Here is a 20,674-nt window from a genome sequence, read left to right on the forward strand (position 1 = left end):
AATTTCAAGATGGTAAATTAATATAAGTTGCCTTATACGATATGCCTGGGAAATGCACTGAAGCAATTCTTACTACGAAAACTACACGGAGAAATATCTTAATCAAACCGTCAAATTATACAATACTACACGACCGACAGTCTATATATATAAGCTTTGAACTTAGTCAAATATTATGTAAGTAATCCGAATTATTCTGTATAGATAATTTTAGATAGGGATGGCACTGTATCAGTAATAATTAAGTTTGAGTTGAAATTTTTCGGAAAATAGATTTCTTGAAAATACTTAATAATTAATATTATAATCTCAACAAAAACTAAATTATTTTATGAAAAACTAACATACAATTTAAAATTATTATTTTATATACAGGTATACTACTTCTGCTGTTTGTTAGTTACGATGATCTGATTGATAAAAATTAAATATAATATAACAAATATAGACAAAATACAAATGGATAATGAAGAACTTGAAGATAGTAAATTAATTTCCTAAGTACGTAAGTCGTGTAAATCGTTTTCCACGACACGCTTGAAAAAACACACGGAAAAAACAATAATTCAATAAAATATCGCGAGTGAATATATATTTAAATATTTTGAAAGCAATCCAAAAATTTTTAGGAACAGCTTTGGGAATGTTACACTAGATCAAATTATCCGGAAAATGTACTATTTGAAGATACTTTTGAGTGAAAAGTAGTGTTGTGGCGTAAGATTGATATGTTTTCGTAAGAATCTAAATTAAAAACTGACAGTCACAATCTATAACGAAATAATTTCCAGTAATCGTGAAAATATACTATTCAAAATATTTTTAACAACAAATTTAACAAACAAAAACTGTGAAGATACTTTATAATAATTCATATTATAATCTCATCAACACCCAACTTGTAGAAAGTAACATTTAATTTAAAATTAATATTTAAACATAGAGATACAAATTTTCTGATTTTTATTTTCGATAGCCAGATTGATAAAACTAAATAATAATTTATCAAATATAGACAAAATACAATGGGATAAAAAAGAGTTGGATGTCAAATTAATGAGTCCCTTAGTCGCCTTTTACGACACGCCTGGGGAAAGCGTTGGTTCTATTCTTATTCCGAAAACCACACGGAGAAAAGTCTCACGATAAAACGTTGCGACTGTCAGTCTATACAAGGCGCGAATTGTAAATATTATAAGTAATTCGAAAATAAACATTTTTAATAATCATACTAAAGGATGGAATTTTCTTTTAAAAATTTACTTGTAACTTCGAGTTGTAATATAACATGCCAATGGCTTATTATTTTTTTAATGGTAAAACTGTTCCTTTTTTACTTGAAAATTAATAATCAAAATCTACACTAAAAATTTAAAAATCGTATTCTTAAACTATAATTCTTAGAGAGTTATTAAATAACCTCATACTAATATCACATTTCGATACGAGACTTTAAATATTTTGTACAAAATTAACCGTAAACTAATATTAAAAATCCTCGAACTACTATACTGACCTATACTAGATAAAAAAGTTCTGACACTGACAAGATTACCTTTAATAAGATTGTATGAAAGTAAATAATTTTACTTTTTTATTTCTCGTCAAAATTTAAATATTGGGGTCGCTCGTTCTAATTCTAAAATGCAATCATTAGTATTAAGTATCATATCATTTTAATATGAATCTCTTCGAAAATAATGTCAGTCAGTCACTGAAGAAATGACACGATCAATTAAATTTTATTAATTGATCGCTTAATTTGTTGAGTAACGGTTAGCTTCTGGCCGAGCTACGAATCAAAATTTAATATGACTGTCAGTGTAGTGTCTAATTTTGTTTCGAAGTTTGAACAGCGTTTAGCAATTCGTGAATTTTAAAATAGCGGTTCAACAACACAAAGCTTGAGACTATCAGATTTCAAAAAGTAAATTATATGTACAAAAATCATTAATCTCAAATGTTTAAAGTTAAATTATTATATTTATGAGGATAACGATAAATGAGGCTTAGTATTAATTATTTATAAAGTATAGCTAAATATTACATGCTTTAATTATAATTATTATCAACTACAGCTACTGCGAGATTAATAATGTACAGGCAAATTATAATTGTATTAAATTTAATAAATGCATAACTTATATTTTACACAAATATAATAACTACATCTCGAAAGAAAATAAACTAATACCTAGTTAAACTTTATCAATTCTTATATGTATGTATAACGATTATAGAAATATATTTTTTTTACTTTTTTTTTTTTTTATAAAATCTACTTCAACTAATATTAACATATTGTTTGACAGTACACACTAATCTTTTAATAAATATCAATAAAAGTTAAAATGAATAAAAGTTGACTGAAAGATTTAAGAGGTGGATATACGTTGTGGACCTGGAACAATTGGCCGTTTCCATAAATATGTATAGCGCGGAGATCTCTCACCCCCGGTTGCCGTGTGTTTGTGGAGAAAAGTGTCACAGTTTTGTTCAGCACAACTTTTCGTCCCGCACTGGCTTATTAGCTGGGGTTGCATCGCAATTTACTCGTAACTATACATAAAAAATATATTCCAAAAATAAGCCGATAGTTCCCTTTTTATTGTATCATTTAATATATTGATATCAATAAAAAAAACTTTGGGTCAATAGCTTCAGAGTGAAACGGGAATCAGTTCGAGAATTTTGCTATTATTTCCAAATGTTTAAAAATATGATAAGAAGAGGAAATGCTATAAATAACAGTATTAAAAACGGGATGTCGACATCTCGTCAGATGTCAACATCTACCCGCAAACGTCAGTCTCGTGAACAAGACATTCGTAGATAATGTCGAAATATCGAGCTCCACCAAATAAAAATAAAAAACATGGTAAATATCCTGTTTTAAATACTGTTAGTAATAAAAATAACAATGTTAATTTAAAATCTTATATGCTATAAATAATCTAAATCATTTAACACAAATATTTTTAAAGTATTTTCGGTACCGGTTCAATGTATTTTAATGTAGTTAAAAAAGTCCACTTTACATATATCTACGCCTTAAATTAAAAGATATAATTTGTTATCTATTATTATGAAACTGGAAATGATTCGATATATATTTCGAAACGGAACTTTTCCCCAGTGCGAGCAATGTAATCACGCAAAGGCACGCGGTGTATGTTTACTACAAACTACTACTACGTCATTTCGTCAATCAAACAGCAACAAGGTCGTCTTTCAAACAAAACTCTATTCGTGATTTCTTATAAATATTTTAATGGATAAGTTAATTTTGATCTCTTTAATCTTGTTTGTAACAAAAATAATGTAAAGTCTTATGAATATGTGTAAAAACTAAAATTATTGTTAAATTAGGTTGTAAATATAGTTTTTCGAATGAAATGATCCCTTGGTGGTCCCTCCCCATCTTTTTGCTGTCTGACTCATCGATTGTTTTTTTCTCAAAGATCACTATGAGACTAGCAGCTAAAAAAATAAATCAAAATTTAAAAATCCTGCACATAATGTCATTGTAATGCCACAAAAAACAACATACACGTATTAAATTATTCAGCTACAGTAAAAAAAAAAAGCAAAATTATCTTAAGAATGTGAAAACAATCGAAAATTAAAATTTAAGCTGGTAATTTCAAGTGGCAGTTGATTCTTAAGACTTAGGAATAAGCACGGCGATAAAACTGATAATCTAGACAAAAACATATTAAACATTGAAATAAACAGCGCGAGATATCTTTTATTGTTAAATCTAACCTAACCTAAACGCCTTTTGGCGTACTTACTTATAAGTTTCGTATAACTATAATACATTACTCAAACATCAATAAAATACTTACATATTATGTATGTACGTTTATTCGAATGTTGTACTCGAATGTATGTTTGATGTTATACTCGTGTTGATTTCAACATCACGAATTACCAATCAACAGAGTTAAAAGTCCGTACCTCTCCTATTTCTGTAAATCTATAAGACAATTACCATGTTTCATTGCCAGCACTGCGAATTCGATCTGTTTTCTATTTATTTATAAAAATCAAACTAATCATATAAATTTAAAAAAAATAACTTATCAACAGATTAAAATTAATAATAAGTATTCAATTCAAATTTTAATTTACAAAACATTCTATGAAAACTTAAAAACCTTATTCTCCTATCCTATAAATATTTCGAAAAGTGTGTAATGTCAAATAGTATTTCATAATTAATGTATTTACATGTATAAGTATTAGAAGTAATCAAATTACTGATAGTTCTTTAATATTGGCACTTTGCCTCTTAAATCTAACAAGCGCATGCGACGCGCCAACACAAAGTATGATTTATTCTTAATTCATAAGTGAGCAAAAAAGGTATTTATTCACTTTACTATATTTATAGTTTTAGCTTACTTATCCTATAAAAGCCAAATTTCAGCAACGTTTTTAAAACATTTATTTGATTCTAAGTAATATACTGAAAAAATTAAAATAGTTATTTCATTGTTACTGCAATACCCAAAAAAAAATTGGCGGAAAATAAAGGCGTGCAAAAAATTTGCGAATAAGTTTTAAATAAGATTCAACTGTTTTGAATATAAATTATTTATTAAATGAAGCATATAGTTTAAAATGTTGCTAGCGCTTGGCTCATATATTTAATTAAATATACTCTGTATACGTAAAGCCTACACCTATATATTTACAATGTCTCGATATTTTTTTCAATTATATTTTAAAATTTATCGAAATATATATCAATGTTTTCACCGATTCGATTTAATATCCCAATATATTTACATGAAGAATAAACTCGAGTCTCAAGACAATTATGTCCGTAATAAGAATATATTTTCGCAAATATATTTTTAAAAACAATGAAATTGTGACCGAGCTAGTCAAATCGATTCAAAACGATACGGATTAAATACATTGATTTTAGTTTGTTTATTTATCATCTAGGCCTATATTTTAAATAAGAATGATATTCGTTAAAATGTTTTCTATACTGAAACAGTTATCCGAAGCTCGTCTCGTTAGTTTAATTGTTTTAATTCATCAATTATTAAGAATAGCTAGAAAACGTTGGTACAAATATTTTTATTTAATCAAACTTACCCTAATAAATCAAGCACCCATGTAGATTTTATCCATTTCATGCAAATTGATGAAAATAACTTGATTTGATAGAACATATATATCGTAAATGTGAGGTTGTTCATAAAATTCTAGATAAATAGAGTAAGTAATTAAAGGAGAGATAATTCTACTTCGACGTAGTCACTCACGTAGGCGCGCATCTGAACCCCGCACACCGCTAAATTAATTAATTTTTAATGAAATAAAATTGACAAATAAATTTTAATTTGTATTTTTTTTCCTGTCTGTACTCTTAGTCGTCTCACTCACACTAAGACATCTTATAAGCGTGAAAGTCACTCGTATTAATGAAGGCCGATATAATGATAGTTTAAGGTGGAAGGGCGCGCCCGGGTAAATAAATACATCTATATATTTACATCTTCTCAAATAGTCGAAATTCGAAAAGGACACAATCCCGTGCAAGTCTGTAATCTACATGGTATGCAAGAAAAGTATATAATAATGCTCTGTCAGTTCTCTGTAAAATCATTTATAATGGTGTTTCTTTTCTTATATTATGTAAATAAGGTATAATTTTGACTTTCGAATTTACATAGTAATTAATTTGAAACTAGTCAATCCCGAGACTCTGTTTATACGTTGCATTTTAGACGCGTAAATATAATTTTATTTAGACAGTCAGGTTCTATCCTTCTAGTTCGCGAAATAATTATACATTAATTGTTATTTGTGTGCATTCACAGACGAGATATATTATTATTTTAAAATAAAGTAGTGACTTTTTTAAATAATAATTATTATGTTTTTTTTTTATTTTTTTTTGTCATTTTTAGCGGTAGAATAATAGTAGTGACATTGCTGCTAATAGTCGGCTCGTTTGTGTTTGTTTGAAATAATATATTATTTTTAAACAAATGGTATATTATTAAATTTATTACGAAGCAAATCTACCGAAATTCGTAAATCCTGAACGACTACGCTCATTAATACAAGTGTCCTGTACTTTTGTTTCAGGTGATTATATATATAATATTATACATAATATATAAAATTCTAAGTGTAGAAAAATATTTCTCAGTAATTTAGAAGTCTAAGCCTAAATAATTTTCAAACAATACGTTATAATTTATTCTAATCATAATGTTATTATTAATAATAATCATTGAAGTCCATATTTTTTACACTAAATCATCTTCGTATCATATAATGTCCTTTGGTATGCGCGACAAATTCGTAGAAAGGTACCGAAGTGGAGCGGATTGGAGTGCAGCAGAGTCTGGTTGTATTGAGGGGGTAGGCACTCGGCGAGCGCGCCTGGGCACCGGCGGAGTGGGAGCGCGATGTTAGCTACCCTTGGTTACCAAATGCACTGGCGCATGGATTGTTGCAACACTACCCAAATCCGTCCGCCCTAGAAGCTCTTCAGGATGTTCATGCTCATGTCCTCGTCGCTTCTCCTCGTTTGTGTAATATTGTGCTGCACGGCGTCGAGAACAACAGAGTGCTGTTGTAACTGCTGCGAGTATCGCTACGCACAGTAACATTAATCCAGCAATTACACTCATTTGAGCTTCATGTGTCGTCGAACAAAGTTCTAATCCATCGAGTGTTAGATCTCCAAAATATACGCCATGTAGTCGTAATGGTGAATGACATTTCAATTGGCGAATCGTCACATTAAGAACAGTCGTTGTCATATACACCAACATAATATCCGCTGAACATTGGTCGCATCGCCAGTGATTCCTCGATAAATCAACGTTTGCGATAGCCTCTAATCTCTGTAGGTCTTGTTCGTTTAGGGTATGAAGCCTGTTCCTTGATATGTCAAGTCGTTGCAAAAATTTTGTCTTTGTGAGAAGTTTATAAGGAAAAGTAGATATTTTATTCCACGATATATCCAATGCTATTAAATGTTCATTGTATGTGAAAAAATTCAGTGGTATATCGATTAATGATAAATTTGCTAATCCGACGTCATGTATTTCTGGTAATATTTGTAGCACAATAGCGATTTCGTTAAGTGGTAAGTTATTTCCACTGAAGTTTATGGTTTTCAAAGAGTCAACAACAGGAGCAAAGGTTTGCAAGTGGAACCTATCAATTTTGTTGTGGCTTATATCCAGATGCACTAGAGATGTTAAATTAGTGAGTGCAGCGGGCGCCAGCAGGGCGAGACGGTTGCGTGCCAATGAAAGCGTTCGTAATTCCCGATTCCTCCCAAACATATTGTCGACAATCACTGAAAGCTGATTACCATCTAATTTAAGCTTTTTTAGTTTTTTTAGACTTATAAACTCATCAGATGTCAAATATTTAAATTGATTTTCACCTAAGTCTAGTTCGTCCAAATGCGGTACCAAATGATAAATTTGTGTGTTTACTCTTCGCAATAAGCAACGACGGCATTTAAAAATTCGTAAATGTTGTATATCCTTGAAAACTTCTGGATTCAAATCGGTCAAGGGGTTATAACTTAAATCCAAAAAAAAGAGTTTTGCTAACATGCGAAATAATCTCGGTACTAAAGCAGAAATTTGATTGTGCGCCAGGTTAAGAATCTTCAAAGCGGTCAAATGTCGAAATGTCTCACTTGGCATTTGTTCAATATTATTGAAGTCGAGATGCAGCTCTGTGAGGTTTATGAGGCCACGGAAATTGTCAGCCCCGATACTAGTAAGATTATTATGTGTAAGATTTACAAGTCTCAAATTTTGTAGGCCCCAAAAAGAGTACTGTCCAATGGAAGGTACATTTGAATTTACAATGTGAAGTTCACGTAGATTGACAAAAGGCGTCGGTTGGGTGAAAATCGGTCCAATTGTAAGATAATTCGGTCGTCCTAGAGGAGCGGAGATAATTACGATTTCGGCTTTGTGGTCTAAGAAGTCGACGGGGATTGATTTCATGTCACCTCTCATACATTCTACACGCAGTGAATTCTCTTCCTCTTGGCTGAAAGTAGTAAGGCAGGTGCATTCGCTTGGGCAGGAGATGTCGGCTCCATCGCAAGTCATCATCAGCATAATATATGCACATATCCATACTTTCAGCACAATTTTTCTGGTATTCCTGAAACAATAAAAAAATGTTAATATTAAAACTGCTTAATTCAAAGTCAAAGCGTAGCTTTTCTTATTTTTATACAGATAATTTTCAAAAACTTTTTATGCTTCATATTAAAATAAGATAAATTAAGTGTTGGTCGCTAATTAATTAGTATACTAAAAAAATTGTTAATATTTAGCCATTTTACTTTTGATGTTTAATTTATTAACAGAAGTGGATTTAAATCAAGTTTGTTTAATTATTCTGATTAACACTTTATGTTTGAAGCTTTTGACGGCTCATTACAGAGTAGCTATTAAAAGAAATCGTTTATAATATTTTTGATTCATTTACGTTATATATATAATAAATTAAAATTAAATAATATCAATATTTAAAGAGTCCTAGATGTAGTATGATTTGCATCTCTAAATAGTTAGTTTTCAATTCTATGCTCTTCATAAAACTTGATTGAACTTGAAAATTTAAGGTTAATGTAAAATAGACGTAGCAAGTTTTACTCAGTTTTCATTCTACCCTACTTTAATAAACTTGGCCTCACAGACTCACTAAAGGTTCTGTGTTTGATCGAAATCTATTGTTGTTTGTAAGTTGTTAACCTGACTAGCTGGCTGAAGAGTAGTCTTATCTAAATTTGTATGTATAACATTTTTTTAAATGTAGTATGTAACAAAATTTTGTATTTAAAAAATATTAATAATGGAACAAGGGAACAACAGAAAATTGTTTTTGAGGTCTTCTGACAAAAATAACACAAGACAAAAACAACACACACACAAGAGAAATAGACAAAAAAAAACACTTTTTGTCTATGATTGTTTTGTCCAGAATTTATATTTCTTTTTGTTTCTAAGTAACCACTACTATTACAATTGTAAGTTAATATCAGTTCAAAAGTTTAATTATGCAATTCTCTGAATAATTTCTTTCTATTATATTAATAAAATTTTTGTTAAAATATTTATAAAACCTTCGATAATTGTTATTCTTTTTTTGTTCAATAAAACTTCAACTTCTTCGTAACAAGTACTGAAATTAATCTGAACATTAAATTTTATTGAACAGATTACCCTATTAAGTATCAAAGGAATGTAATTGCTGCTAAAAACTGTTGGTCCGAATGTCATTTATCAAGTGGAATTAACGCGTTCAACAGAAAAAAAAGTTGCCTAAGCCTTCGCGAACTAAAACGAGATTAGGTTCTGAAATATGCTACTCGCTTTGTCTACCGAATTCAAACTCTCTGAAAAATAACTCACATAACAAAAGGCTTTTGACGGAGGGTACACGAGATTATTCATTTCGCGGAAGGATATTTTTATAATTTCATTTATAACGCCTTATGAAAACATCTAATTTACGGACGTCTATATTGCCTTAAGTCATTTTGTAATCGACTTTAAAATAATTTATTTACGGATTTTATTATTGATTTAATTTAGTACTCATATTTTGTTATAGAAAGATATACGAAACTGATGATATATATATAAATTTGTAAAAAAAAACGAACAAGCTGACCACTGGCAATATAACAATTATACATATTATACCTTAGCTGCCCTTCCTGACTTCTTACTGGTAAAAATCATACAAAGTTAAATTTGAAGTTGAAATTTTCAAAAATCCTCTTCCTCGTCTTTGTGAGCGTCTAACTATAGTTTCAAAGATCTCGTGATGAATGGTATTTCGCTATATATACATACAAATATATGTATAATTTACTATATTTTTATTCTAATAGAATAGACAAACGAAAAAATTAAACTGTTCCAGAAATTCAAATTATATTTAAGAACAGTGCGTTATATAGACGAAATATTACAATCCTAGCTATTATTAAATTTGAATAAACACTTACAACATTATTTGCATACTATAACAGGCAAAACGGTAAATTGTATAAACGGTGTTATATTTCTATATGTTATATATAATTGAGTTGGACCCGAAGCAATATCATTTATTACATTCGCTAACCAAATCATTACAATACATTAATTTATATGTTTAATTGAATAGTATTTCAAATATTTTGACATGTTATATTAAATAATATTTCTTAATTGATCATTAAACTAATATTATTAAGATTTCCGAATTTTATTTGAGGTAAAAGTTTGAATTAAAAATTAAGTTAAGGAGTTCGATAAGATCTTAAAGATCTTGTATGTCCGAAATATTGTAATTAAATTATAATATTTAATTTAACTGTATAAAGTACGGACACAAATTTTACAAAGGCAATGTTGTCGTTGCTTATTGTGTACAATAAACACGGAACACTCGGGACACGCCACTATATACCCGCAGAACATAAGACTATCTCATAAAATGTTACGAGTAGCGCCATCATAACCAGAACTCTATACTTTCAATTGTTTTGGTTCCAATTTTCAACTACAACTTTGATATTTTGGTTAAACGTCAACAATTACAAAAATAAACAAATGGATTCGCTTAATCTGACACGAAGGACGCCCTTATCAAAGCATTTTTCTCTGCGTTCATTTATCTTGAGTAGAAGTTAAAAATAATGATTGAGATATTAGTATGAAAATAAGAAATTTTTCAAACATATTATTTGTATGTGGCAAAATTAAATTCTATCTAAAATCTTTATTCATATAAATATAGCGTATAAGTAAAGCGGATTAAAGTCGTAAACATTACTTATTATAAATTAAGTAATATGTTCCGCGAGAACTATACTAGAGAAGAAATATCCAAAACGGTTCAAAAAAACTCTCACACGCTCGTATTTCAGACAAAGTTTATTCCACAGCGGGATTGTATTGGTTGATATAAAAAATGTTTTCCCAGCGGCAGCGTGGGTAGTGATTTTTTTCAATATAACTCCGCTTCAAGACAGATTAAAAGGATATATTGCCATCGTTTCCTCTGGCTACTAGTTGAGAAATTTCACGGTTTATAAACCCTTTTAGATGTTCTCAAATTGTTCCTGACGACGTCAGTCAACTGTTTCTTAGTTCTATCGCAAATGCGACTTATTAATGACAAATTGTCGAGAAATTAAATAATAATACATCGTTTTAGTAACTGCTTTGTTGGATGAATTAGATTATAATATATGATAATAGGACTGTACATACTAAAAAGCCCAGGTCGGGTCAAAAAAACATGTTTTCTGAAAAACTTCTAAATATTAGTATCAAATAATGAATTAGCCATTTTTGTAAATGTCGCACTGGGCCTCCTCTTTCTCTGAGGAGAAGGTTTAGATATTTTACATGACCGCCGAGCATGGAAACAATTATAAACACAAATTAAGCGCATGAAAATTCAGTAGGGCTTATCTAGCTGGGAACTGCAATTATTAGCTAAGATACAAGCGTGTCTTATACTCTCTGAAACACTGTTGTTATGACAGATTGCCGTACCATTTGATTATGAAAAACATTGTACATTATACACTGTGCACTCTAATATTTCCCCTAAAATGTTGCATATGTTGCCTTGTTCTTGACATTGACCGCTGTGACCAAATTCGATCAAGGAGCCTTTTATTAGTCTATTCCTACCACAAGAATCCAAAAGCCAAATAAGTAAATTTATCATTTGACATTTAAATGAGGCGATATAATTGGTCGAGCGCTTAAGTAATCTATGATATTCATTATGGATTTCCGGAAAAAATTAATTGGAAGCAATATTAAAGTAGAGATAAGTACTTCAGTTAAATATACATATGTATATTAATCAAGAACTGTTAGATGTGCACAATATAGTTGAGCTATTAACAAAATCGCATGGAATAAGTAAATATAAGGTTTGTTTATATCCATTCCTTCATCGATTGGAATAGGCTGTATATGATTCCTTAGGTCAATGATTACTGGAACTTATTGCTCTGCTAATGGCCACGTGTTCGATTCCCGCTGTTAATAAATTATTCCGTTTTTGTGTTGTGCAGACGCCCACACTATAAACAAGATATATATGTTATCCTAGTGAGGTCAATGCAATAATAAATTACAAATAAATCTTAATAAACAATCCCATGTTTCGGATATGATTTTCCATTTATCCCATACCTATCATGGCTTTTATCATCAATTATGGCGATTCTTAACATTAGCAATGAAATGATTGATTGGAAAAATGTTTATCGAGGAATTATTTCCTCGTATACACATTTAACCTTTTAGATTTATACATTATTATCTAAATAATTGTAATAATCTGATCAAAATAATGAAATTAATTCATTTATATAGCTGATCTGCTCAAAGGTGCGTTGTAACAATATTTTGATAATTATTTTTTTTTTACTTTCAATTAACCTGAGGGTTTTCAGATTGACTTACTTAGTTACTTTTTTTATTTGTTTTATATTATATTATATCTATTGTAATGTATATCAATTATCCTGGATCAATTTTAATTCTATTTCATAGTTCATTATTTCATGATATTTCACGTGTGTTAATTGAATAAAAGTGCGGAGCGCTTTGAAAATTATTTTAATATTATTTAACAATTACGATAAATACAATCACAACCCAGACCCTCGCAATGTTGTCTAGGATTATTTCGCTTCAGCTGCAGATTTACTTAGGAATCTACGAATACATATTTACAAAGAAAACGTGACCATCCTATAAATAAACTTTCAACTCCAAACCAGCACGAGACAATAATATAACAAGAATATCTTTCAACGTATGAAATGTTTTAAAACATATTTTATACGGCGTTGAATTGCAAGACAACGGAAATAATATTATACTACTTTTACAAAAGATGATGATGCTATGGATCGGTCCTTTTAAATAAAATGCGAGTGGAACACGAAAAGACAGCACAATATATAAAGCTGTTTCACATGTCCAATTGAAACATTTTTGGTATCATTTTATTTAAGAAGGACATCTAAATTGCAGCTCATGTTCTTCGATAAATATTGTACGGTCGCAATGCCTTTATTACATAAAACTTTTTTTTTAAGTTTAATTTTAGAGGCTATAGTGGTAATTCGTGTCTATTAACCATAATGGGCTTGTAAGAAATTACTTTTTAAATCGTCATTAAGTTGCACATAATTGTATCGAAAAAGTTATGTGCCTTGTGCCTTTTGTGTCCTGTGACTCCTGAAATATCGCTACGCCCAGTGTTGCTGTTTAATGGTTGAATAACTGCTTTGTGGATGGTGTATTGTGGGTAATATAAAACACATACAATGTAAAAAATAACCTCTTAAATAAAAAATAAGCTAAAAGATAAAAAAAAATGATATTCATTCACCGATTCAATATTTTAATATAAGTTTGCGGATGAATATATGTATGTACGATGAAATAAACGTCCGTCCTACGAAAAACTTTTTATTGCACGTAAAAAGTGTTGCGGTACGTGAAATGATGTCCAAACTCCAATAAAAAGTTGAGTAATTATTTAGGCTGTCAGCTTGCGACGACGGTTTAATACGGATTTTGTGAGTTTTCTCGCTATTAAAAGGTGAAAATTTCTTCTTTTCTTAAAATCTGTAATTTATTGTAATTTTAAATACATTAAAAAAATAAACAAATTACGAATTTAATTGTATTATTGTACATTTTTTTCAATAAATCAATTAAGATCCATATTATAATAAAGATATAAGTTTTTGGTTAGTTAAATCGCAATTTGTTTTACAAATTTTGATCGACTTATAGTAATTCATTGCTAGTACTCAATATTATGCTCCAATGCGGGTTGGTGGAATACACATGTGGCAGAATTTCATTGAAATTAGACACATGCAGGTTTCCTCACGATGTTTTCTTCACCGCCGAGAACGAGATGAAAATGAAATGAAAAAGCACATGAAAATCCAGTGGTGCTTGCCTGGGCTTGAACCCGAAATCATCGGTTAAGATGCACGCGTTCTAACCACTCGGACATCTCGGCTCTCATATAATCAATAAATCTCTAATAAAACCTCTATTCAGAACTGGTCCGAAGTTTAAAAGTAAATAAATCTTCTAAAGTCGTGTTGTGGATTTGTATCTATTTATTACTTTTGAAATTTATTATAATATTATAGCATATTTCGATAATAACTTGTTCTCATAGACAAAAGTCTTTTTCGCTGAAATCCTGTCAAGGATAATGAGCACTTGAAAACTCCGCTCTTCAACCTCAGGAAAATCGCTTTAACGTTAAAATATAATATATTCCAATAACAACAAGATCACCTCAAAATATATACGACATTTTCCTCGAGATTATCAAGCAACTGGCTATTATTATTTATTTTCAATAAAATATGTAAAAATCTACTTTTTATATTTTATTTTATTTTTGAATAAGAACATTTTATGATAGTGAAACATTATTGTAACTTATTATTTTAGATAACGAGTAACAACTATATAGAGCATTTTTAAATAATAATTAATCAGAAATATTATTTGAAACGAGGAAGTTTCACCCCTGGTTGGTTCCATTTCATCTTTTCCACAAAACACATAACATGTCTCCAACCAATCACCACGTATTCTTCTACCAAAACGTGTTTCAACTTTCAAGTATAAAAATAGGGTGTATTAATTTATTTGCAGACACAAAGCAGTATAAAAAGCGTAAATTCTACGTTCCGTGTCAAAATGTCAGCGCACGACATTCCTGACCCTGACTTTGGAAATATCGATCGATAAAATTGCGGTGACCGCTCTCCTCATCTGCACGTTGCCGCGAGTTCGAGTTATAAACGAAAAATATCACATTACGAAACACGTAATATCTACAATTTTTATACTTTTTTTTTCTATTTATGAATTTTTAACTTCCAATTAAATGAAGCCATAAAAATACAAATCATATATTAAAAAGAGAGCCCAAAATGCCAAGGAGGCGAAGTAATGTAGAGAGAAAAAAGCCATTAATTTAGTATCTACAGAAAAAAAAAGTAGATACGAAAACATCGAATTCGTCATTGAATAAGATTAAAAAAATAGCGGTAGCACACATCCGTCGATATACAATGTCACTGCGAGGGTTGGTAGAATATTCACGGCCCGTCGAGTCCGAATCAATTTCAACAAAACGAAGGGATACTAATATTCACCCCATTCGCAGGTATTCTGACGCGCGGGGTGGTGATTTGAAATCGCTATGAATACGATTATATTTCACACACACCATAACGCGCGAATATCGCACCTATTTACATCTAACTACGATCAGAATGTTTGAAGATATACAAATCTCTTTACTTATATATTTTGTCAATAAGAAATATTAAATAATTCTTACACCATCATACCGGTGAATTAAGATTTAAGATGTTATGTCTGGTGTCTCTAACAAAACTGACTCACTTACCTATCGAGTTGGAACACGGAATGACTGATGAGCGGGAGGTACCGAGACGAGCATTTTTAAAATCCAACGTTATAAAAACCACGGGTACACATGTCTATTAAAACAAAACGATTTTTAAAAGGCTGTATACAAATAACTATCATTCGTGTTTATTCTAAAACATTTATAACTCTGAATGTAATTATACAGCAGTGATTCTCCCTTTGGAACCCCAAACGACGGAACACAACAATACGAATAATTGCAAGCCGGTTGATTTTTCGCTAGTAGTAATTATTTACCTAGACAGATTTTACTGGATGCAATTTTAGAGTGCTGCAGTAAATTGAATTTTCAAATTCTAACTGTCCCTTTTTAACTGGATATTTCAAAACTTGACGAAGATTTCTATGATGTTATCTTTTATTTGTATACTCAGCGTGCTTTGCATTGGTTGTTATATTTATTGTACGCTATTATCGGAAATAATAATGTAATATTAATTAATTCATTCCACGCCACGTACTGTCCGTTGATGAGACTATGGGAGAAACATCTACGCAAAAGCCAACTGTTTTAAAGTTCAACTCATTTGGAAAAATATTCACACATTCATTCATCCAATTCAATTGAACGAATGTTTGAATATTTTTACGAGACTTATTGATTAATTAAGTTTCATTAAATACTCTGATGTTATACTTATTCAATAGTTAGTTAATTTAAATAGTTAGATGTTTGATGTTTGTTTAGTTTGATGGTAAGTTGTCATCACCCGCCAAAGACTTTGGTGCCGTAAGAAATTTTAATCATCCCTTAAATCACCAATGCGCCACCAACCTGGGAACTAAGTTTTTATGTCCCTTGTGCCTGTAGACACTGGCTCACTCGTCCTTCAATCCGAAACAGAACATATATATCAATCATATATTCAACCACCAACTGCTGTTTGGCGGTTGAATATTTGATGAGTGGGTGGTTCCTACCCAGACGGGCTTGCACAGAGCACTACCACCAAGTAAATACAATTATTAATAATTGGATACAATATGAGATAAAATGAAGTTCTTTTGTAAATAAAAATATTTTTATCAAAAAATGTTTTTAGCAATCACATAAAATAAAGCAATGCGCCCAAATATTATATTATAATCAAATTGTATCGTTATTTATATATCTTAACGGTTCATTAATTTTTCCGTCGTCTAAACGATGTCAATTAAACGTACACTATACTCAGCAAAACGCTTATTTCACTGTGACTTTTCTTTTCCTTACACCGATAAGTGGGGACTTAACGTTGTCTCTTTATCGCAGTGAAGCGCTAAAGCGCTGTGTTATCCTAATGATTATTACAATACACTTTTAAAATAAATCTTATACTTCCCCCTGAATATTTCACTTAGACCCAGAGAGTATATCTTTAAACAAGTGTATTTAGTAGTTTATATAAGAATGTCATAAATGAGGAATATGTATAATTAATTGGGTTGATTCGTAATTTTATTGAGAAATATTGTTACGGCCAAAGTTGATCAAAACATTATTACAAATATACAATAATAACGTTTTATTAATTAAAACTGTATCTAAATGCATTGAGTTTAGAAGAAAGTAAGCGGAGTTTTAGGCGGAGGCAGAAAGCGACTTTTTTTATAATATTTATATTTATAGAATATAATATAGAGAATTATTGAGAGGTGTAGATTAACAGAACTTTATCCGACACTTCCGGATTTCTCACTTTTCCATCACTGCCAAGCATTACAAACTCACTAAGTGGTTCTCAGTTTCAACCGCCGACGAAGATTCACTAGTCCATTGGACTAAGCTATCAACACTTTAATATGAATAATATAAATTACAATTATACTTATTACCGTTCGTACTGTAATATTATGACACTAATTGTGAAATAAAACATGGAACCCTCCTGTAAACGCAAACAGGTTTATACATACGTATGTATAACGTAACAAAAGCGCGTACGGAAACGGATCTCGTACTTTAGCTACGTAACTTCAAGTGTAAATACCTGTGTAGACCGAAGTCAATTTAGCTCTATGTTTTATGCAATGTGAACGGAATATTTCTAGTTTGCTAAAATAGTAAACCATTATATTTCGAGTAAATGTGATAAAATTATGGTTTATTTTTTGCAGTACGCTCACTATTAAACTGAAGACTATAAAAACAATTAAGATCGGTTTCATACAAACTCATTATCTCCGGGTTAATTGGATTGTTCAGTGAAATAGCACCGAGCAATCATTATAGAGCCTGCTATTACAAATATTTTTTTTTAAATCAAACTGTATATATAACCTATTTACTTGAAACCTGTTTAAAGAACATAAATCCAAGTTCCCGGCAATTTTCCTTCACGTCATTATTTAATTCAGACTCAGATACCAAGATTAATAACAATGTTTTTATGAAAGAACTCACATCATATTATCTCAGTCACGAAATGTTGAAATCAGTCTTACGTAGATTCTGTATTTTAATAGGGGTATCCTTCCATTCTTTTTTTGACGTTTGTCCTTTTGATGTTAAAATAATATCATGATAACTATTGTAATCTTCTTCTTATATATTAATAGCGTAAGCCGATTTTTGTCCCAGTGATTATGGGACGATCGCTGCACATAAAAAATCGGTCATAGTCTCATTTTGAGGAGCTCCAGCCGTAGATGTACAGAAAAATAAAGAAGATTCTTGATTGTAATTTATTAAATTGTTATGTTTTCAAAAAAAAAAACTTTAGGGAGCAGAAAAAAGTTACTGTACACGTAGAGAGCCGCTGTATTTAAAAAAAAAACAAATGTAAATAGTGCGATCAGACGTCGTCAGTTTACAAATAAATTAAACAAAAAAAAACCTGTCAAAGGTTTCGAAATTTGTAAAAATCTCTTGAATAAACGAGAACTTTCACGTGCGTTAAATGATTATTGTTGTAACGTTCTTTTGGAATGATTGCTTTTTGTGTGATTTTGATTATCGCATTGATCACATTTTTAATAAACCATGAATTGAACAATATACTTATTTATCTATATCCGATGAGACGTCTCAGTGCTACGCAAACGTCTTAGACCTATACTATACGTTAGGAGAATATTTCGAGCATATTCCATGACTGCATAGTTTCCTTGCAGTATATTACTTTACTGACCAAGGGCAGCGACGCGTTTCAACATAAACACAAATTGATCCCATGATAACTCGATAGTACTTGTCCATACTTAATCCTGCAATTGGGTTAGAATACACGTTTCCGTGTCCACAGAATTCACAGATAAACCCATAAATAAATATTGCCTAAACAAATGCATTTGTCTTTAATTCTGACGCAGCTGGATTTACTTGATTGGGCTCTTTCTATTCGCTGTGGCGTTTGTTTGTCAAAAGCTGTCATAATTGAAAGAAACTCTTTTTCAAGTAACATTTCAGGCGGTACGTTTACAACGTACAAATTGGAATTCAATTGACATTGCGCAAGGTGCAACTATTAATTGACGTGCTGAAATAGTGCTTCAACGGTCAACGTTTATTATTGGTTCGCCTAGTACAAGTAACTTCTTAACAGTCTTTTAAATTTGCTATGCTTATTGTTTTTGTTGTGTAAAAGGTTTTTTTTTAATTTTGCAATTTTTTAATTTATAATGGGAACGTAGATATGTACAAATTAATATAATTTAAGCAAATAGTAACTGGTAATCGATAGAAAAATCTAGTCTATAAGGTAAACAATTTAAGCACAAACAATCTTATAGAAAATTTGAGGAAGACATCTTCAATAATAATGTTTTTATTGATAGAACCTGATGTTCGAACCTAGCACCTAAGGATATATTATCAGCGGTATTTTAAGAATATTTAAGAAGGAAATGAAATTTGCATATCGATTTCATGCAATAATTTTTATACAGATAAGACTTGTAAACATAAAAAAATAATGTTATAGGGCTCAACAACAAACTTCAATTCTTATAGCAAGTAGATATAAGATATGAATATTAAATTAATTCTTGAAAGTTCTATACTACTATTATACAGAAGTTTGAGTAAAGTGAATTTGTGAAACATAATCCTCTATATTTCTTTGAAACTTAAATAAAAATAAAGCTTTCCTCAACAAAAGAAAAAACATTGACCTATATTTTTTAATATTGTTCTCAAAAAACTAATGTTCGTATATAGTGCATAATAGTAAATATATTAATGCAAAAATTATTAAACAAACTATAGCTTTCAAAGCTTTGCTCGCAACACGTTTGTAAGCCAAAAAATGAAGTCAAATATTTATCTTTCCTATTGCTTCACATAATACTTAGAACATATCAATTTGCTCAAGGATACCCCTAAACTAAACCTGATAAAAAATACGCGACATACTTTCTTAATATGCCTTCACAAAATGAAAATTTCTTCCAATTATATATGTATATATATCTTATATTAAGCTGATCTTTGATACTGTCAGTCCGGAAATTGCTTTTATATAGTAATACATATATATCTAATCTTGTTAATTTTATGAAATCGTACTTCGGAATCAATGAAATTCTTTTGATCGTAATCTCAATAAAACTGATTAGTTTCTCAAAGATAAAGCTCTAGACTAAAATAATCATTCTTTTCGATTATGTTTTCGTTTTCACTTTAGAAATAGCTAAAACCAGCAGAAATAGGTAAGTTTTAAAAGGCTCATCTGCTAAAACTATTTATACTGCAAACACGTTCTAGAGTTTTATACGTATGTAGGCTGAGTTTAAATAGAAAAACATTCATAAAACCATCACAAGCAAAATTAATGTACTTATCCTTTTTTCAACGTATACTTTTAGACGGTTGCGGTTCTATTAACTTTGACCACTCAGAAAAGTATTCCGAGTACACACGAGTGGCAAGTTTTCGAGTAATGCCGGCATCGGATACCCGTTACCCCGAATCCCTTCCGTTGATCGCGACAACTTCCTATCCAGACAAATCACATTTTTGTTCAAGGCACCGGAAAATCTCAAGCGACTATCGTTCTTCTAAGAGTTTTTAGGAAAGGGTAACAGCTTACCTAGAAATTTTGCAAATTTTCAATTAATATATATTTTTTTTATAATCACCGATCAGTGTCTGTATATTTAACGTAGCAATAGAGGTAGATCAACAAAGAGAGATTAACTTTAAAACCATCGAAATACAA

The 20,674-nt window shown here is 30.3% G+C and overlaps 1 protein-coding gene across 2 annotated transcripts in view; it reads right to left on the bottom strand.

Annotated features, from left to right (window-relative positions):
• Positions 1–5,905: 5,905 nt before the first annotated feature.
• The window catches only part of LOC113402200 (leucine-rich repeat transmembrane neuronal protein 2-like), an 85,400-nt gene continuing 70,631 nt past the window's right edge, over positions 5,906–20,674 (bottom strand). For both annotated transcript variants that reach the window (XM_064220489.1, XM_026642390.2), the window contains exon 2: positions 5,906–8,169. In XM_064220489.1, the coding sequence (XP_064076559.1) occupies positions 6,441–8,169 (1,729 nt within the window). In that variant the 3' untranslated portion in view covers positions 5,906–6,440. The remainder of the gene's footprint in view (positions 8,170–20,674) is intronic.

This window comes from Vanessa tameamea, chromosome Z (genome assembly GCF_037043105.1).
Source record: "Vanessa tameamea isolate UH-Manoa-2023 chromosome Z, ilVanTame1 primary haplotype, whole genome shotgun sequence".
NCBI classification, from domain to species: domain Eukaryota; kingdom Metazoa; phylum Arthropoda; class Insecta; order Lepidoptera; family Nymphalidae; genus Vanessa; species Vanessa tameamea.